The sequence below is a fragment of the Solenopsis invicta genome, chromosome 4, assembly GCF_016802725.1.
Source record: "Solenopsis invicta isolate M01_SB chromosome 4, UNIL_Sinv_3.0, whole genome shotgun sequence".
Lineage (NCBI taxonomy): Eukaryota > Metazoa > Arthropoda > Insecta > Hymenoptera > Formicidae > Solenopsis > Solenopsis invicta.
The window spans coordinates 5878626-5899717 of record NC_052667.1 but is presented as its reverse complement, the minus strand read 5'-3'; the positions used below and the strand labels follow the sequence as shown (position 1 = coordinate 5899717).

General features: G+C 32.1%; 3 protein-coding genes across 9 annotated transcripts; 1 reads left to right on the top strand and 2 right to left on the bottom strand.

The window, feature by feature from the left end:
- Positions 1-199: 199 nt before the first annotated feature.
- LOC105195806 lies at positions 200-13768 on the bottom strand. Of its 4 annotated transcripts, none has more exons than XR_005574570.1 (12): positions 12640-13768; positions 11341-11388; positions 9958-10500; positions 9773-9876; positions 9329-9626; positions 8373-8490; positions 6788-6935; positions 4278-5191; positions 2303-2870; positions 1641-2202; positions 414-1525; positions 200-331 (listed from the first exon to the last, which is right to left on the bottom strand). XR_005574570.1 is itself a non-coding variant. In XM_026134720.2 (11 exons), the coding sequence occupies exons 1-11, from the start codon at positions 13085-13087 to the stop codon at positions 1359-1361; spliced, it is 3918 nt and encodes a 1305-aa protein (XP_025990505.1). In that variant the 5' UTR covers positions 13088-13768; the 3' UTR covers positions 202-1358. The 4 variants fall into 4 exon arrangements, 2 of the variants coding, with proteins under 2 accessions (XP_025990505.1, XP_025990506.1); XR_005574571.1 differs by having other exon boundaries at positions 202-562; positions 668-1525; XM_026134720.2 differs by having other exon boundaries at positions 202-1525.
- Positions 13769-14342: 574 nt separating this feature from the next.
- Positions 14343-19773, top strand: LOC105195549 (G patch domain-containing protein 2-like). Of its 4 annotated transcripts, XM_011160999.3 has the most exons (6): positions 14343-14465; positions 15463-15815; positions 16406-16581; positions 17925-18282; positions 18368-18570; positions 18757-19773. In XM_011160999.3, the coding sequence occupies exons 2-6, from the start codon at positions 15796-15798 to the stop codon at positions 19461-19463; spliced, it is 1464 nt and encodes a 487-aa protein (XP_011159301.1). In that variant the 5' UTR covers positions 14343-14465; positions 15463-15795; the 3' UTR covers positions 19464-19773. The 4 variants fall into 4 exon arrangements, with proteins under 4 accessions (XP_011159301.1, XP_011159300.1, XP_011159303.1 ...); XM_011160998.3 differs by lacking the exons at positions 14343-14465; positions 15463-15815 and adding an exon at positions 15887-16107; XM_011161001.3 differs by lacking the exons at positions 14343-14465; positions 15463-15815 and adding an exon at positions 15948-16282.
- Positions 19774-19808: 35 nt separating this feature from the next.
- LOC105195550 (mitochondrial import inner membrane translocase subunit Tim9) lies at positions 19809-20881 on the bottom strand. Its single transcript, XM_011161002.3, has 2 exons — positions 20656-20881; positions 19809-20353 (listed from the first exon to the last, which is right to left on the bottom strand). Exons 1-2 carry the CDS (start codon positions 20701-20703, stop codon positions 20126-20128), a joined length of 276 nt encoding a protein of 91 aa, XP_011159304.1. The 5' UTR covers positions 20704-20881; the 3' UTR covers positions 19809-20125.
- Between the last annotated feature and the right edge of the window lie 211 nt (positions 20882-21092).

Sequence of the window (21092 nt, the reverse complement as noted above, 5' to 3'; positions counted from 1 at the left end):
CGCTGCAAAGCAAAAAATTAAAATGTGTTTACAAGATAAAAATAAAAATTATAATGCAACGAAAAAAATCCTACTAAAATCCTACTTATAATTTAAGATTTATTGTTAAAAATTAAGAAAAAAGAAGTTACAATAAATACCTCATAAAAATTAATGAACATGTGTACAGGGTCCATCTATAAAATAAATTACGGTAGTATATTACTTACAACATAATTTTAATATGTCCAATTTATATTGCTTAAGACGCAACTTTTGCGTATTTTTAACACGTTGTTTTCTTATCGTGGTATAAAATATAAATCTCTTCCTCTTCAGCGCTAATACATCCCTTAGAGAAGATAATACCAGGGGTCAGCAAAGAAATAAGTTGCGTCGCATTAAGAGTATAGAATTCATTATTGAAAACTTACAGTTATACACAATTTGTACTCAATATATGTCAATGAATATTTTTGTAACATTATATTTGATTATGTATTGTGCATTGAAATAAGTATATTACACGTTCTACACTATCCCAAATTTTGCCGTAGCTTCTTTGCAGCGGAAAACTCGTATCCTAAACATTAAAAGATATAGATAGTCACAATATTATAAGTATATAGCATTATTTTATACAGTCTAATCTCTAGATAGAGCCGTATAGATCATAATGATCTCATACTTTCTGTTATTCCAGTAAACGCTCGATGTTATGTGTAGAGTGAAATTATAAATTTAACTACTTTCGATACTGGATATCATCTTGTGTAGGTATCCTAAAAGATCAATGCTATCGGCATTTGGAGCATTGAATAAAACAATTCTTCCTGTCATCAAACATTTCCTTAATAAATTTTAATTTATAAACATTAATTTCTTATCATAAGAATCCAAAACATTCACATATTTGTGTGTAACCATGTTCGATTACTTTCAACGCAGGTACACATCACAGCAACTCCAATAGTATCGAATCTATACCATTTTTATTCCTTTCGGAAAAATAAAATTGTGATATTTATATAAAAGTCAGAATTTTATTTGATTATAAATTAACCCATACAAGGGTACCAGCTTGTCGTATCATTCTGCTTGTGGCAAAGATGTTACATGATACATGGTCCCACGTATTTATCACAAAAATACTAAATACCGCAGTGTGTACCGATACGTTGCGAAAGATTATCAATCGTTGAAGATTATAAAACTCATAGTACATAAATATATAAGTTACTCTCCGTAATAAAAATAGTAAATATAGGAGTACGGGCCACTGTGCAGAGTTAACTTTACAAAAATCTCCAACTCTCATAAATGTCACTTTAATTTTGTTTGCCTCATCCGACTTCGTACCAGTATCACTTCGTTTGTTTTTACTGCGTAGTGGTATCGGAAATGCTCTGCCGCCACGTGGCGTGAAAGGGAATTTTTAAAATTTTGACTCGTGTCTTGGGTAATGCTGTTAAAAGAAGTTTCTGCAATTGTGGCAATGGTAAAATGTCGACTTGCGGACTCGTTAGATGCGGCTGTTGCTTGTCGTCTGTAAAATTATTAAATAATATTTTACAATATAGTTATAAAGACCTAATAGAAATTAATTGCAGAAATAACAAGGCTGATTAGCCAATTGACTAGCTCTACAATTCAATATATACCTTTTTGGTTCTCGTTCTCATCTTCAACATCAGCAATTAATCTTAAGCAGGGGACAGGTTTTAAAACTGGTATAGAATCTCCAGTAACCTGCTTATTCATAAGGTTACACTGATCAACGAACAGTTCCGTAACCCTCAGCAACTCAAGTGTAACGCCCCATATGAAATGCGTCAAATTGTCTGACAATTCTGTGACACCTCCGAGCACCATGTTGTTGGAGGTCGCTGACTGAGATATGTAAGTCGGTATGATCAATAACCTTTTGATGTTCTTGCAATTAGCAAGACATTTGTCAAAACCGTTCTTTACATCAAAATTAACCAATTCCATTTGACTCAAATTCTCCAATTGTGATACGCCTTCAAGGATATCAAATGTACAACAAGATCCTTGGCCTTTTTCAAGTCTGAGACGTTCTAATTTCTTTAAGTTGATTAAAACAGTAGTTCCAAACTTGTCAGGGAAGTCGGAGCATTCACCCAATTCTAATGTCTCCAAATTTGTCAATGCTTGTACGACTTCAATTTTTTTCTTCCCGAGTTCTTTAACTGATGTTAAACTCTGTAAAAAAAATGATACATTGAGTAAGTTTTTAATATTAAATAATCAAATAGAACATTAAATATAATAAAAATTATGTTGGAAAGATATAAATTCTTACCAATTGTGTCAACTGTGTTAATTCCTGTAACGGTGTGAGATCTTGTTGTAGTGACATTCCAGTTATTGCTTTGAGTCTAAGTTCTTGACATCGACTCAAATTCCCTATCGACTCTAATGTAAGAGAGTCACACTTGATTGACATTGCACTGAATACTTCCAATTGTGGACAGGTCTTGATAACGTCTTCGACAACCATAACAGGACATCTGCATAATTCAAGCTTCACAAGACTGGTCACTCGCGGTATGACTGTCAAAAATTTCCTCCAGATATTGTCAGATTCGCCAGCGACTAACATTTTCCTGAGATCTAGATGCTGTGTACCACGTCTCTGTAACGTATCCGCTAAACCGTCCCAGTCAGTTACTTGGCTGTTCTTCATTCGTACGGTCTTCCATAGAGATGGATGCGCAGCGAGATCACGCCACATTTTACAAACTCGCGCGGCTCGCAATAACTCTTGAACCTTAAGGTATTGGAAAATACGCAACAAGGCATGATAACCAGCGCAAACTGAATTCATGAAATTTTGCTGTTGTTCTAATTCCTGCTGATTTTGCTTCCTCCTGAAAATATTGAAAGAAATATGCATTTTAAAAACTTGATATTAATTATTATTTATAGAAATGCTTATATCGTGTTGCATGTTGGAAAAGCAATTTATCTATTAAACTTTGTAATATAAAGACAAAAGTTATTTTTTTTTAAGTTTTTAAAGAAGTGATCTATTACATATGATTTTCGATCTAAAAAATCTCTGATAAAAATAACTTTTGATTGAGAATTCATGTGTTCCTATAAAAAAAATTATAAAGATTCAAAACAAAAAAATATAAAAATAAAAAGGACATAGGAGTAGAGGAAAAGGATTTTATGAGAATTTATAGGAAAACGCACTAACAGTTTTTGTTTCAGCATCGTTATATCTGCAAATATAAAAAGTAAAAATGAATTAGATTTTTCCCATTGAAGCACTTATTAGTAACTTTGTAATTGCAGCATGAATGTAAACATTCAGATTTATACATAAATGTGCATTTCAACATCGAGTAAAATTAATTGTAAAATTTACCTTGATACTACAATTACATAAAATATCACAACCAACGGGGGTGCACTTCTTATTTATTTCTTATATTTGTCATAAATTTGGCCATATTTCTAAGAAGCTAAGGCAGTGTGCTTCGGTCATAAGATAAAATCAAATTCATTTTTAATGTTCGATTTTTATATTTCCAAATATAATAAGCATCAGTGTATATTGCATTTACAAATTCATATCATACTTTATTTGTAATATAAAATTGGTAATAAAATATCTGTTGCCATATGCGATGCCATATAAAAGTACTTTAATGTACAACCTGAAATGTTTCATCATGTAAAATCTAATGTACAGTAAAAAATAAAAGAATATAAAGTTTTCTATATAATTAGTTAAAGCGTGGATTATTATATAGAAAATCTTTTTTATTAAACATTGTAAATACAATACGTACACAAAGCAACTGCCAAAACCTCAAAAGAGAGTTGCCGTAACTTAAATTATTTGAAAACAATATTCTAAATAAGAAATAAACAGGGATGGGAAGTAACGCGATATAAATAACGAGTTACCATTACTTTTATTTTTTTATAATAACGATTTAGTAATAATGTTACAATTTTTGATAACTGTAATAGTAACGCCAGAATTGGAATAGTCACTTTTGACAAATAACACATTGCCATTATGCATTACTCGTTAAAAAATGTAACTTGTTAGTTGATTCTTTACATAACGAGCAAAAGTAACGTAAAAGTAATACATAATGGTAACAAATTGATTGTAAAAAGTGATTATTCCAATCTTAGTCTTACCATTATGGAAATTTATATTATTAGCAAATTAAAAAAAAAAGGAACGGTATTACTTATTGTTTCCATCCCAAAAATAAAACAAGAATGCATATGTTTCAAGCATGTTCACTTACTTGCTGCTTTTAACCTTTTTTACAGTACCCACTTTACTTGGTAACGGCTGTTGCCGATCTGTTTCAATCGTTTCAATTTCTACACTTGCTTCAGAAGCATTTGTAACGCTTGCCGTATGTACTGGTGTACATGCAGATTTACTTTCTGGTGATCTACAAATGTACTCAGCTTTTTGCTGTTCTAAGGCATATTCTATATCAGCAGTAAAAGATTCGTTTTCTAATATATTTTCAGAATTATCTATTTTAGGAATATCTTTATCATTCTTATCTTTATCATCATGTATAAGAGTTTCAGTCATTTCCGTAGTAATAGAAGATACAAGATCTGTCTGGTGAATCGCATCTTTTAAGACTTCTTTATCAGGTGTAACATTTATTTTTTCAGGCAAATCAGTATTTAAGGACGGAGGTGCACATAGATCTGCTACAGAATTATCTGTAGTATTTGAAACGTCGGTAAACGAACCGTCTTGAAGCATCGGTGGCTTATCGCCAATTTTGTCTGGTTTTACTGTTATAGCCGGTTGAACTGCCATTGCGTTATTTTTTGGTACTACAATGTATCTTTTGCCGCCCATCACAGCAATATTTTGAGCCGGTTTTGGTATAGTGCCATCGTGACTTTGCAAAAATTCATTCTCTGTTTGAGGAAACCAAGTACTTTCCTTTTTGTCAACAGTTGTGGGTGAATTTGATACTGAGGATGATGTTTTGGTAGTTTTGGAAGAATTTCTCATTTGAGCTTCCGTACCGTCGGAATTCTTTGGAATTCTTTGCAATTTCGGAGGAGATGAATTAGTCTGTTTCGATTTTGCATTTTGTGCACCTAACATACTAATCGGAATCAATGGAGGTGGTGTTAAAGATGGAGTGTTTGGCACATGAGATTCTTTAATATCCGGCTGACAATTCTACAACAGATTTATATAAGTATTATTCAAAAAAATTTTAATTATTTTAATATTAAAATTATTTAAATGTGCAATAATATTTTAGATTTTGTAAATTCAAAAAACAATACTCAAATAAAATAGAACTCTTGAGATTTAAAGACAAATAAATGGTACACAACTAATAAAAGTCTAGTACAACGATGCGCAATCATATTTTATAAATTATTAATTTATATATAATAATTTAATATATAAAATATATTAAATATATTAAATGTTTCGGTTCAATTTTAACATCATTAGCAAAGTTGATTCAAATATAAAAATGTAAGCAAAAGCTGATATGCTTGCTTATATACGTATATGTATGTATAACAATTGAGAAAAAGGCTAGTGAGAGTCAGCGGAAGTATAGATGCAAATTATTAATGTTTTTATAATTATTTATTCACCTTAAACGAAGTAACGCAATCAATCGAACGAACGTTTCAACTCGCTTTGGAGTAGCACTATCACGGCAAATGACACTTCTATATAACTATCGTATATTTTATTTTAGATGGTAAATAATTGTTTTAATTAAAACTTTATTTACGTGACTCACTCCCATTTGAATCAATGAAAACTAATGAAGCCTTAGATAATTTTTGTCAATATAAAATAAATTTCTCCTATCAAAGTATACACTCAAGAGTTCCATAACAATGCGTGCTCACTGTCTCAAGTATGTAAATCGAGTTGCTCGGATTATAACATCTTTAACGATACACAGAAAGTCAAGCGGTGTGTCACAATAAGAATATACAAATAATAAATAAATACATACATACATACATACATACATACATACATACATACATACATACATACGTACGTACGAAAATAATAGAAGATAAAGTCACGTTAAATAAAAATACAAATAAATTAGCAGCGAGTCAACTATTACAATTCAAATAAATCACAAATTGTACATCGTTCCGGAAGATATTAATTCTATTATAAATTTTTTCAATAGCGAGATACAAATGATGCAAGCATTCAGTGTCTGTTTGTAAATTGATTTCAGTTAAGAGGAATAAATAATTATAACATTAATAATTTTGATTGAGCACCTATACCCTGACTCTCACTAGCCTTATTCTCAATTGTTGTTTAAATTTTCAAAAGTCCTGAGTTACATATTAGTTTATATATATATATATATATATATATATATATATATATATAGTTGCATCCTTCAGGCTAATCTTAACCAACAATTCAAAATTTATTTTAATTTATACAAATATGGTTATCGATTAAACTAGAATAAATTATGTATTGCAATGGTGAATAAAATGATAATCAACTAAAAACGAAGAATAAAGACTGATTAAAAAAGAAATCAATCTTTTTGACCCATTAAACTAAAATACCTCCAATGTTTGTATAAACTAAATCTCTACGTTAACAATGTAGATGTTACAATCGTCTAATTTCTAATTGCTAAAATTGATAAATACTAATTACTAAAATCATCTTAATAAAGTGAAAGAAAACCCATAAACGTCAATAACAATCAAAGGATTCAAATTTTAATAAAATTTTTTAAACTGTACTGCACAGCAAACCTACCTTGCAGACATATTCATCATTGCCTGCAAATTCCATGCCATCGACACACTCAGGATGATATAAACAGAGACAAACTCGACATTGTAAGCTTGGTATTAATCCCATACTTGTTGAACATCTTATGCTGCATGGCTCTTGAACTTTGGGCCTGTAAGATGTGCGTTGATAGGGAAAGGAATTCAGGAAAAAAAACACAAGATTCCCATTAAGGATATATGAAATAGGATCAAAAGGAAAAATGTTATAAGAATTATAGAATAAACTTCTCTCCTAGCAAAAAGTAGCAACTTTTGTATGTACATACATGCTATATTATTGTACATACATATTATATACTGCATGCATTTTAAAATTAAAAGCCATCAAATTATCCGCATACTTTTATTTATATATATATATATATATTTGAGTATGCAATAAAAACCTATGCATATGCATAAATTTTATGCTTTATATAAAAAAATTTAATTAATATGTTATTGCATCTCCTAATTGTTCAAAATGTAAAATTCTGGTATCATAAAAATAATTTATCTAAAAAAATATATTTTTAAAATATTTTTATCTTCTCAATAAAACACAAAATACTTCATTAAATATTATGCCATAATAAAATTATTTTCAATCTGTTGATTGAACTAATTGAAATTGATAAAATTGATTATACATTTTAATTAGAGATCCTTATTTCACGTGTGCACGAGTACATGAATTATTTACATTTATATGTATAAACATGTGTACCAACTCATACATATTACACAAGTACACAAATCATACGTGTATTTAGAACATAAATAAATTAGTAAATAAATCAATAATCATAAATAAATGTTTCATTTAATAAATAACTAAACATACACAAGTTGTTTCAAAAGGCTAAGTTAACCAAGTACGAGGTGAAAGACCTTGAATAGAATACATAATATAAATAAAATATTCAATATTTTTGAATTTTTGAACAAATGTAAAAACAAAAAATTTATATGTAAACAAAAAATACAAACAAAAAATCAACGAAACGTATTGTATTAGGATATTAATAAATACATGAGAGTGCGTGCGTATGTATAAGTAAATACAAGACATTCCTATATGTCATATGATGTAGAACGGTGTAATTTAAAATGTTTTGTAATTATTTGTGTACTCGTGTGTACTAATCATTTACACATGTATTACCCGTTCGTATCAGAGTTAGATGTAACGTGTAAAAGAACTAAACGCGTCATGTGTACCCGTGTACGCGTATTTTAAAATGCGTTTCTGACCGATAGTATTATTTTAAACATTAAACGTAAGACAATTTCTGTTACATATAAATTTTCAACTGCTTAATGTGTTATTTTAAAAGCATTTTTGCTACATACTTTCTTTTATACATAATTAAATTCTTTCTTGTTTCAAATTATACATTACAACGAGCAAAAGATCTAAAATTTTATGTTTTACTTCATAAATATTTTAATAATCTTATTTTTCTTTCAAATAGATTTCACCTTCTTTATTAAATCAGTATTGCCAATGCAACGCATTAAATATATATATATGGAAAATTAAATAATTAAATAATTAAAATACTTACGTTATCAATCTTTTAGTTTTGACTGGTATAGTCTTCTCAACTGCTTGTTGGTTTCGTCTCGTATTCGCCGTACTCCGTTGAGGTGGAAGCATCTCACTTTCTTCTGATGATTTTATTTCTGAGAAAATTTTCAGAATAAATTAATGAGAATGACAATTATACAGAAAAGCTATTATTTTACAAATTTAAGAAAGCTATTATTTTACAAAATTAAAGAAAAAAAATTGATGGACTCACGACAGCTTCCGTTCACGGGAGAAAATTATTCACGTCCGACCATGCGATTAGTGATAGTAATAATCAACAGATATAACAAAAGTAGCATGATCATAGGGCCATAAAGATAAAGTGCCAAATTATGTCATCCCATCAAAAAAAAAACGGATGTTACGTTACATATAAACAATTTTAAATTTTATTGTATCTGCGATTTTAACGATTTATACAATACTGAGAAAGACCGCTAGTAAAAGATTAAAACATTTGTAGGTATGTTAATCATTATGTATATATACATGTTAATTATTAAATTCGATGAACATTTAAATCTGCGTTACATAAAAATCACGGCAATAATAATAGCTCGACTCTAGCTCAAATTAATACTCAAATAGCTCGACTCTAGCTCAAATTAATACTCAAATAGCTCAAATTAATAATAATAATAATCAGTTATCGAATTTTATTTATACAAAAGCTTTTCGTTATTTAATTTATTAATTATTTATAATTATTTTAAAAAATATTTTTTTAATTGTATTCATTTAAAGTTATAAGACAAAGAAAAGTAAAATTATGTATTAAATTAATACAGTTTATATAAAATTATGTATAAGTTAATATGATAATATGTATTAAGTTAATATAAAATTATGTATTAAATCATTAAGCAAATATTAAATAAATAATAAAAAACAATATAAAATACATAAATGTCTTTGAATGTAAGAACGTACTTATTTGAGGAGTTTTCTTTGCGGTTGTTTTTGTTTTATATGCTGGAGGTGTTTTTGCTGATTTAGCTGCCTTTGTAGGTGTCGGTACAGGTGCAGCAACATGTTTTGAAGTTTCAGGGGCAGGTGTAGAAGCTGGAGGGTCTTGTACTGGTTGTTTTCTTGACGTACTGGGTTCATGTGGCAACGATTTTCTCGTTGCAGGTTCCTGTACTGGTTTTCTTGCCGCAGATTCCTGTATTGCTTTTTTCACTGCCGCTGAAACTTTCTTACTATACTTCTTTCCTGGTCCCAGAGATCCCTATAATGATCAATAATATATTAAATATTATATATATATATATATATATATATATATATATATATATATAAGTTGAAAATTTTTAAAACAAGTAAATACATTTACATGATATTTTATAATAATAAATATAACAATTAAAAACATACTCGTGCTCTTTTAGCATCTCGAATAATTTCCTTTTCAGGATCATTAAGCCCAAGAGGTTCTTTAAAGAATGTAAAATTGTCAATGGTCAACTCCTTTGAATTAACTGTAACAAAGATCATAATTTCAATATATGTATGTATTTGAATATAAATTCTGATTTACTCATTTTCTTCTGCATACTTACGAGATTCTGCAACCTCTCTAAAACTTCTAACTTTTTTCCCCTTTGGTGTGTAGTAATATATATCAGCCATTTTTTTTAAGGAAGAGTCATGACTAGCTCTAAACACTAATTCTCGCTTCCAACCATATTTAAATGGCTCTCTGTATAAAGGATTTAACATGTCAATGGGAGCTTTTTGTTTTCCTCCTGGACTGGCACCACCACCAGAAACGAGACTACCTTTTGATCTTTGCGACGTTGCGGAGGGACTACTTGCTGCCGACGAAGAATTTGCCGATCTAATAGAAGTTATTTCAACTTTGCTTGGCTCCACTTCAGAATCTATGCTATTTGGTATATCGATAGAATCTGTTTCCGATCTATCGGATTCTTTTTCCTTTTTAATCTTTGACGTTTCCAAATGACCAAAACTGTCCGTTTCAAAAACGTAAGTTTTCGTACTGTCAAACTCTTGACTATCGTCTACCTTCTCTTTAGTATCAAAAATTCTCGACGAATATTTTATGCGTTTTGCAAGTTGTGCCTCTGCTATTTCTGCTTCAGCTATAAGCACATTAAATTCATAATTAGCTCCTAATAAAAATAAAAATCATTTTAGAAGAACAATAATGCATAAAATGCAAACTTTTCTATTCTAAACTTCTCTAATTTTTTATCAAAGCTCAAAAAAACCCTAACAACTTAAATAATAATGTTGTATATAACATCAATTATAAAAATTGTAACACCTCTTATGTAGGTCAAAGGAAAAAAAACAATTAAAACAAAATTTAAAAAGTACATAAATAACATTAAATAGAATTTCTATTCTTATATTTATTTATTTAATCATCACTGAACACTGAATTAATCTAAATTTTGATAAATTTTGAAAGATAAAATCTACGATTTTGGATGGAATAAAATTCTAATAACTGATCATGAAACTAATTAGAAAATCTTTATAGAAAAAGATTAATTTTAGAAATGATACACATAAAATCTTAAAAGAAAAGATTAAACGCCCACATAGACATTAAATTATTCGTTATTCAAATTTTGATCTTTTAGACAAAATAAATAATAAACAATAGCGATAGTAAAGAAAACACAACAATTGAAAGCAAAGAAATATCCAAAAACATTTTTTTAAAAAACCATACAAATAAAGCATGTTTTGAGGAACGGAACAGTCACAAGAATGACAATGAATAAAATCGACCGCAGCATTAAAAAACATCAAATTTTCTTGTAAATTAACATGATCAAAATTACTAGATTAATAATGCAATGATACAAATGGTATATACAAGACAATAATTCAGTTTAGATTTTGAGTACATTTACAATAAATTCACAATCCAATGCAAGATTACAATTAAAACAATTTAACAAAAATCATACCAAACTGACAGAGGTCCTCTTCACAAAGAGGTGGATACTGCATCATAACTAAATTCAATAGGAAAAATGTAACAATTAAATGATAAAACTGCAAGCATGTTAACACATTGTTGGTTAAGTTTAGTACCATGATAGAATTGTAATAACAATAAAAATCAAACGAAACAAGAAGCCAATAAGATCCGACACAAGATCTTCATGTGAATGTAATATTTTATTATTAACAAATTAAAATTCAGACAATTCAGTTTTTTTAACAATATTTTACATTAGCATCTATTCAGGAAATTGAATAATAAACAAGACATTTGTTAGTTTCAATAAAAAGACATATTAATTGTTGTAAAGGCACAAGATAGCATGATATATTAATTGTCAAATTAGCTGCAGCTGATAAAGATTCAATGAATTGAAACTGTTCCGCTTGTATTGAAAATGATTTAAATCATAATCTCATAAATTGTTTGTCTTAGGCATTGATTCCCCTTACTGAAGCTTTTCCAAATTCAATAATTCACTATAATCTTTTTCCAATATGAATATATATGTAACATAATTGTTCACATCTATTTTACTTTTATTATTTACTAATATCATATTACAAAGTTTAACGATTATTGATTAAAAATTATACATATTAAAAACTACTTATTTTTATGTCAAAAAATTCATAAATTCACATATATATACATGTAAATCTAATCATTTTATATTTTATGAAAAAAATAACAATATACATTACATCTTAATTATCATATAAACTTTTCTCTGTAACATTTTGACCACTTATTTAATTTTCTAAACTAAATTTTAGTGTTGTTTAGCCTTCTAGTTTAGTCTAGTTTAGCCTTCTAACCAAAGACTAGTGTGGAGCGTATATTTCAAGATTACATATAAATGTTTTTTAGATAAACAATACATAAATATTTTTTATATAGACAATACAAACATGTAAAATATGTAAACTAGGTAATACAGAGCACAATACAGAAAAAAGCAATTAACTTTAAAATTGTTAATATAATGATTTTAATGAATAAAAATATACAATATTAAAAATTTAAAAAATTATAGAAAATAATACATCAAATTTTTATTAATTGGATATAGAATTGAAATAAAAGTAACAAGCAAAATATCTTTTTCAGAAATTCGATAGTAAACAAAGAAATACATAAAAATCTCTTTCAACTTACTCAACAATTCTGAGAAGCGTACTACATGTTAAATAAAGATATTTTTAGGCACAGACTTGCTGTTGACAATCAAGAGTGTGATGATCACAACAACGAATCTTACCAATGAGTTTCTTTAGAACGTTGCTGCCCGGTTGCAATTCAAGTCCCTGGGCGTCGAATCCATTGAACTCCTCAGAGCCCTCGGAACTGGCATCCTCGTACTCTGAGAGCTTACGCTTGCGTCCTCCCCTCGTCCCGGGCGCCGTCGTTACCGGCGTTGCGTCACCTTCCGCGGCGCTCGTGGAGTTGGCCTTGAACTTTTTCATCCTCCTGCGGGACGGCGGCGTGGCGTGCTTCCTAGTGTTGCCCCTCACCTCACCGTTCACCTCCTGCGCGTCCGTATTACCCGCACCGGCCGTCGCTTTGCCGCTCGAGTCCTGCGTCTCCGCCTTTGGCACGGCCGTCGCACTCGTATCACCACCACTGCCAGCACCGCCGCCGCCGCTCGCGAGGTTAGGATCCTCACACGGCACCGCCGCGTTCCCGCCATTCACGTTCGCGCCGTCCATGTCGGAGTGAAGCGGCCACCGGTGTCTCGCGAAATAGACTGCCTTCTACGCCGCTCGACCGCCAGTCAATGATTAAAGTTATCGATTCGTATCCTCACTCGGACACCGTCAAATAGATTGGCAATTATCGCAAACACCACAGCTACTCCTCGGCACCAGTCACGCTCTTCTTTTTCTTTCTATCTTTCCCTCCCCCCTCACTACCTCTCTCTTTCTCTCTTGTGTGCGTCTCACAGTCCCCTCGCGAACCTCGCGTCTGGCTGGCGCGATCGCGCGCTCATCTGGCCGCGGATGCGCACCGGGCGTGCGCAGACGACCACTGCGCGCTATTTACACAACCGCGCTCGTCGGACACGTCCACGAGCGAACGCGCATCACTCTGTCGTGTCTAACCCGTTCGCGCTGCTCGCGCAACGAGAACCGCCGAGCCTGTGCGCCACGTTCGCGGCCTACGCGCGGATTCCGTGCGAAAAAGGTCGGCGCCGAGCCACTCCGAAACACTCGCTGAGCGTCTGTCCTGCGCGTACAGAGTACCGGAAATGGCCGTGCCACTGGGCTCATGCCGCGTTCTAAACGCCGCCCGGGTTTCAAGACGCGCGTCCATTTCGCAGCTTACCCAACGTCATTTCTTAATGATTTTCGGAACGCACCTAACATGGAATTCATTCACAACTGGCTTTGGTGACAAAAATTTAATTAAACGCTCTAACACAGTTTTTTCTGTACGCTGTTTGATAATATATATTTTGCAGGTTTGAGTAACAAGTAGTTAAAAAGTTAAGTTAAATAATAAAGTTAAAAAAGTTAATAGTTTTTTATTTAATTTTTAATGATTTTATTTTTAACCTCAACTAGTTATTTTGGAAAAGCATAAACTTTATTCACTTTTTGTCCCAAGTTAAAAAATTATTTGTGTGAAAGAAAAAAAATTAGAAGAAATATATACATGAAAAATAATATTTCTTTGTTATTTCATATAAACTTAATTCACAAATAATATATTAAATTTGTTTGATTCATATTGTAACGTTTTGAGTAATTTAACTTTAAAAACTTGGGAATTTCTAATTTAATATGAATAATGCTTTTCAAAATTAACTTTTAATTTAATCTTAACATAATTTTTAACTAGTTCATTTTTTGTTCGTGTAACTTTTATTTTTTTAATTAATTCTATAAGCTATTAACTTTCACTTAATTTATTAAAAAAAAACATTAACTTACCTAATTCTGGTATTTTGTTTAAATAAAGCAGGTTGAAATACTGTACGTTGTTACAAATGGAAAATCTTATCGTCCCTGTTCATGATTTTTGAAAAGAATATACTGCAAATCAATGGAGGGAATGACTTAATCAGCAATTAACTCAACCAGCCAGGTTTATTTTTAACCAAATTTTTAACTGCACATTCTCAATCCATCTACTTTCCTGTAATAAATAAAATTAATAATTCTATTTAAAAAAAGTATAACAGGTAATACTTGGAAGAGTTAATCCGAGTTTGGTCAAATCTCTAATGTCCATTTCTATTAGTGTAGATTAACTTGCTTTCTGTCTTTTTATTAAGGTGTAAAATATTTTCTTATGTTTTTTTCTGATTCTTAAAAAAATAGAAATTAAACTGAAATTGAATTCTACATTGGCAAAAATAGATATAAATCTCTAGACATTTAGAACTCTCATTTGTTTTTTTTTCCTGTCACCTGCTATTTGCTATTCTTTTTTTGCATTATTGCTCTAATCAAAATTCAACTTTCTCCTGGTGAAAATTTTTTTCGAAAGTTTTTATATAATTATTTTTCAAAATTTTTAAATTTTATAATTTTTTTAAAAAATTTCTCAAATTTTCTATATGTATAAATTGAAATACTTTTTAGAAATGTTTACATCTTTTCCTAGAATTTTTTATACTTGCAAATTCTTAAGTATTCTTATATTTATAGATATAAAAAATCTGAGACATTTTTACAAAATTATAAAATTATATAAAAATTCTGAAAAATTTATAGTAAACAGTTCTGAGAAAAATTTTGAGAGAAAAGTTAAATTTAAGAATAATAAGGTAGAAATAAAGAATTATAAAGAGTAAATGACAGAAACAGAGAGAAACCTACAGAAGTAAGAAATTACTTAAAAATGAGAGTTCTGTATATAAATTTTGACATAATCTAAGAATTGTCATTCTATAATTTTTGATGAAATCTTATAGAATCTGGAAAAGTTCGAAGTTTATTTTTCATAAATCCTAAAATGAGAAACCCTAGATTATCTCAGAATTCACATGCATGAAAAATTCCAAAAAAGAATGTAGACAGTCAGCATTTCTGAAAATTGTTCCAATTCGCATAAAAATTCAAAGAAAATTTTTCGCCAGGGTTCTCTACTCTCTGCGTTCTTCGACGACTTCGCCCAGAACATTGATAAACGCTTTAGTCATCTACGAATGAACGGCAAAGCGTCCGGCCGGGGATTTCCTCCGAGCGAGAGGAAGACGGGTTCTCATGAGGCGATCGACGCGGTCACGCGTGACATCGAACAAACGTCGCTTTCTGGGCAACGTACGAGCATACGGCTGGAAAATAGTTGGGCAATCTGACAGCCCCCGTACACCCGACTGTTCGACGTCGCGATCCTCCCTTTTCATTTTCATCGTCGATCGACAGGGCGGACCGGGTTCCGACAATGAGACAGTTTTGAGGCGAGACTCATGGACATTACTTGTAAGAGGTGAGCGGCAGGATGTTACGTATTATCACACACGCTGACGAGAGTTAAAAGCCCGACGCAATCGCACGATTTGTTTTGACCCCCTCCTCGGCGATTGACGTATCGCGCGGATGCGTCCTCGATGGACACCACTTTTCGGTGCCGCACGTCGTTACGCATCGCGTTCCCCGTCGCCCGCTCGGAGACGCCGAAACGGATCGTCACACTTCTCCGAAGATGGATCGCAATTTAATCACGTCGCTCGTCACCCGGCACGGATCCAGGCCGTAGCAAACGATCACACGATCAGAATGTGAATAGACCTGCTCGTTTCTGCATTTCTCGCGCGGAGTCGCGAGTCGACATGAGCGAATTAATGGCTGTATAATTGAGAGATGGACGCGGCGGGGCGCGGCATCAAGCATGTAGACGTGGAAGTCGCCTAGAGCTATTATTTTAGGAGTCTGAAAGTCGAATGTCGCGAGATGGTAGAGTGAACCTGTCGCCATGTAGGCTCACGTCGCGACATCAATGCTCGTGTTTGATTAAACGCGGATCGGCTGGCTGGAGTAGAGTTTGTCAAGTTTTACCCGATATTTTTCTTTTTGCAGCAAAAAACGCATCCTTCAAATGGAGCGTGTTCTGAAAGCTGTACCGGCGGATCTAAGAGTAAAAATGGAGGCTCTTGTGCACGATTTGACTTTGGCACTGGAGGAGAGCAGCAACAGTGCGAATCTCAGGCGCAGATGGGGCATCAGGCGGAGGGCCCGCTCCACGGGGAATATTCGTAAGTGTATGGGATGACAATTCCGATGCAATCCTAAAAGTCTATTCGAACGAAACGTTGGAGTAAAGTAAAAATAACAAGAAATATCCTAAACATCCTACGCAACAGTCACAGTTGTTTACCTCTGCGAGGCACGCTGCCGGAGCTATTATCAAGATAATCTTTGTAGAAAACGAATCTTTATGGCATAAAGAAGTTAGACATTAATTGCATGTAATCGTCGAGAGTTAAAGTAAGGCTCTGTGCACAAAAAAGAATGGAATATTAGATATTGGGAATAGATATTAAAATTTTATCAGTTTCCTTAATAAAAAACACTGTAGATAAATAATAAGTTATGTTCAGTGTTGGGTAGTATTATGAATCACCTAGAGATACGTTTTGTGTATCTTAGATACATTCGAAATGGAGTATTTGAATCTGTATCTAAATACTAAGACACAATATCTGAACTATTTTTCAAATACATTTTCAGATCCATTAAATGATGATAACTTCGATAGGATTTTTTAATTTCTAATAAAAACAAATGAAGTAGTTTTCGGATTAACCGGATAACAAGTGTTTGCAATATTGTATCATACTGAATGCTAAAAAAGATAGAGTGATGAAACATGTAATACACAAAGAATAACTGTTCTTTTTTTTATTCTGTAATTATGAATTCGATTGGAGAATTCTTTAATATTTTCCTGTTTTTCGCGCACTATTAAATTAATATATAATAATTTAATTATTATTTAATATTATTTCACAATTAAATTTAACAGATACTTGTGTGTAAAATTTATTTATGAAGTGTGGAAATTTCATTTATGTTTCATATTTATGTAAGTCATATTTGTTTGCCACAAGTCATCATGTTTCCAGAAATTTTTATTAAAAAAATCTATGACAATGATAGTAACCTACATCGTTCTAAATTAGCGTTGTGTGTTTATCACGTTCGTCCATATTTTTAGTTAGATCATTGCAGACAATTTGTTATACGTTACTAACATTAATAAACATTTATTTAGTATATTTTATGTGCATATTACGATGAAATATAATTTTGAAGTATCTGATATGCATCTAAGATACTTTTGAAGTACATTTTAATTTGTGTATCTGTAGTACCTGTAGATATTCTAGATACATTTTAAAAGTATTTTTACCCATCACTGGTTATGTTAATTGTATCTTGTATGATGCATTTATGTCTTATTTGTATCCGTTGTGCTTTACGTTTAATATTTATTGAGAATACTGATACTACAATTTTAATTCCTATTTCTAGTATCTAATACTTCTCTATTATGCGCAAGGCTTAACGTGTGAGTAATTGACGTATATTTTTTTAGCGGCTTTAAGCATGAACAAACATTCGGATGACAGCTCATCTTCCATTTGCGAAATTCGCATTCCAAAGACTGCCAATGTTACGAAATATCAGTCCGACAGCGACGACACCAATCAGACAAAACGTTTCGCGCACTTTCCAAACTTGAATAACGTCAGTAACATTGAGAGCGATTCGGTAAATGAAAATTTTGTGCCAAGAGCGAACACCAGACGCAAGAGGAAGTTCAAAAGAATGGCGATCGATTCCGACTCTAACGCGTCCACTTCTCAAGCAGTAGCAATTATGTCGACTTCGACATTCGGCGGAAAAAAACGTATTTTTCGAAGCGATTGCAAAAATAGATACAGCGCTATATGGTAAAGAAACAAATTCTTTATAATTATTTATCTTTTCTATTTATACAACACAAAGTAATGCTTTGCTTAATTTTCACATTCACAGGTGTGGAAAACGTAAAAGATCGTGTAGAGAGCGTTCAATAGACTGTGAAATGAGAGTGTCTAAACCAACTAAAAATGCAAAGCCGAAAAATCGCGATAAAATACAAGGCGAGGACACCGTGGACTGTTCTCGTATATCTAGTTCTAGCATTTCGTCCAGCGACTCTGAAGCAGGTCTCATTACCAACGATGAAGATAGAGAAGGTACGTTAGAAGATAGTGTCAAGTACAGAAAATAGTCCTGTTTTTTTTAGTTAAACTTCTTGCACAATTCATCTACTTTACTTTTCTCATTGGAAAGAAAAAGAGAAAAGATAAAGTGTGCAAGTTCAGCTAAAAAAAGTAAACTTTATATCACGTATTACAAATTACATATGTAATTCTCTGCAGGAGATGACGAACAGTCCGATTGGATCGGAGAGTCAAGTTGGCGAGACGACGGGGAAAGCACCAGCGACGACAAAGCCACGTCGGATCCGACCTTCCAAATGATGCTGCACGGCGAGCATTCGGTTGCGGAGGCCAAGAAAAACTACAGACAGAGAATACAACGCATTCGCGAGGGTCTGAGCGGTAGAGAGATCCGTGCCGGGCGACGTCACGTTGACAACAAACCCGGTTACTCTATCATAACGTCGGCCAACGAAAAAGTCTCGCGATTCCTACAAGATCCCACACAGAGCGAGCTGAAGCTCCATCCTATGCGGCAACCCGAGCGAGAGAAGTTACGTCGACTCGCCAATTTGTACAGTTTAAGCATGAAGGGCGATCAAGGTTGTCCGATACTATACAAAACGCGACATACTACGCAAGCCGTGTGCGTAGACCAAGTGTCGTTGAACAGATTCTCAGACTACAAGAGACTGCGTAAAACACCTCCAAATTCGCCGAACTCAGATTCTACGATGCAAACCGAAGAACCTCAGATTTCTAGCACGAGCTACAATTCTCAAATCATAAATCAGGTGCAAAAAATTGGTTCTGTACAAGCAAATGTACAAACATTTTCTTCGTTCGAATGGGAAAGCGAAAGTATGGATATTGAAGTACAAGGAAGGCCAAAGTTTCCTGATTTTGGACATTCCAAATCTAGTTAAATGTATACGTATACATATTTATTTATCTTTTTTCTGAATTATATGCGTATATGTATATGCACACATATATGCAAGTTTTCTGTATAAAAAATTCTTATGTTATTAAAATTCAAGAATGTTAATATTCATGATAATCACATGATGCAAAAGGATTTTACAGGAATTGTAATATATATAAGCATTTTATTGCAGCTTTTAATTAATAAATTTATATAGTTATTTGTATGTTATAAATTAATATTGTAAAAATTGTAATATTTATATGCAAATGTTATGAAACTGGGAAAAATTATAGTACATCTAAAACTAATGTGGTTTAGAATCAAATTTATACTTCCATACTCATATGAAAAAGATAGAACAAGTTTACTTATTTAACGTACATTAACTACATCGTTTTCATAATTTACATGTCCAACATTTTATATATGTTACAATATATTATAGAGTACAATTTATTATACAATCGATGTTTCTTGATTGCAAAATAAAGTTCTTTTTTAAATCTTGAACAAGTATCTATTAGATGTTGAATCAATTAGACTATCGTGTAGAGAGGTATTCAACTTACAGGTGTTGTTTGTTGCAATCTTTTGATTTTATGACAAGAAGCTTCAGACAAAAGCTTACAATAAAATCATCTTGCAGTTCTACCAATAAAATTAATTCGTCTGACCTTGTCTCTTAGCGGCTAAGATATTCTCATTAGCAGTTATCTGAAATTCTTGGAAACGTTGCGACACCCTCTGATTCATCTTCAAATACTTCTCCATGCAGTTCAGGGCGCATTTCTCCTCTTTCGGCCTAATCTCTCGCGCCGTGAAGTCGGTTACGCAGTCGATAAAGCAAATCTCGGAGAGTTTATTATACGAAGTTAAGAAGTCTCGAAACTGTAGAACACAAATAGTACTCAGGTTACATCGCGCTTGTGCGCGGGTAGTTCATTTACATCGCCTCGTCGAGAACGAACCTAAATGTAACTCGCCCAACGTTTGTATACTTTTATATCCATTTTCACCGATGTAGTTTAATTTTGATCTCGGTTTAACTTATCTTTAATTCTTAAAATTAAAAAAAGATAGAGTAAATTAAACTGAGGCCAAAGTTAATCTACATTGACGAAAATGGACATTAGGGTATATACAAGTCTGTAGCGTAACAACGATATCGCTCAAATGTTGGAAATACATACAGATTTAATCTGATCGGCATCTACGTCGGTCGGTACTTGCATCGCCATTGCCGAAGCTTGGTATTTGCAAAAGCAAAATATCTATCTCGGCCTTCGCTACGTTTCTTCCAAGTATCACATCAAACTCTGACGGGGCACTTTTGAGGTTAGAGACGAGCACGTGCGCACAATGTGTGTGTACAGTCACGATCGAGGTGTTTTAGGAACGCCGGAGAATCCCTATGAGCTGCAATATTATTTATTATAATATAAAATCGGAGGTGGTAAAAATATTCTGGATAATTATCATTTTATTCAAAAATTAATGTGAATTATTATATGATAATAATTCACATTAATTTCAAAACAAAAATAATAATCCTAGACCATTTTCATAATATTTTTATATTAAAATAATATTAAAAATATTGAATAATATTCTCTTCTTAAATATTATT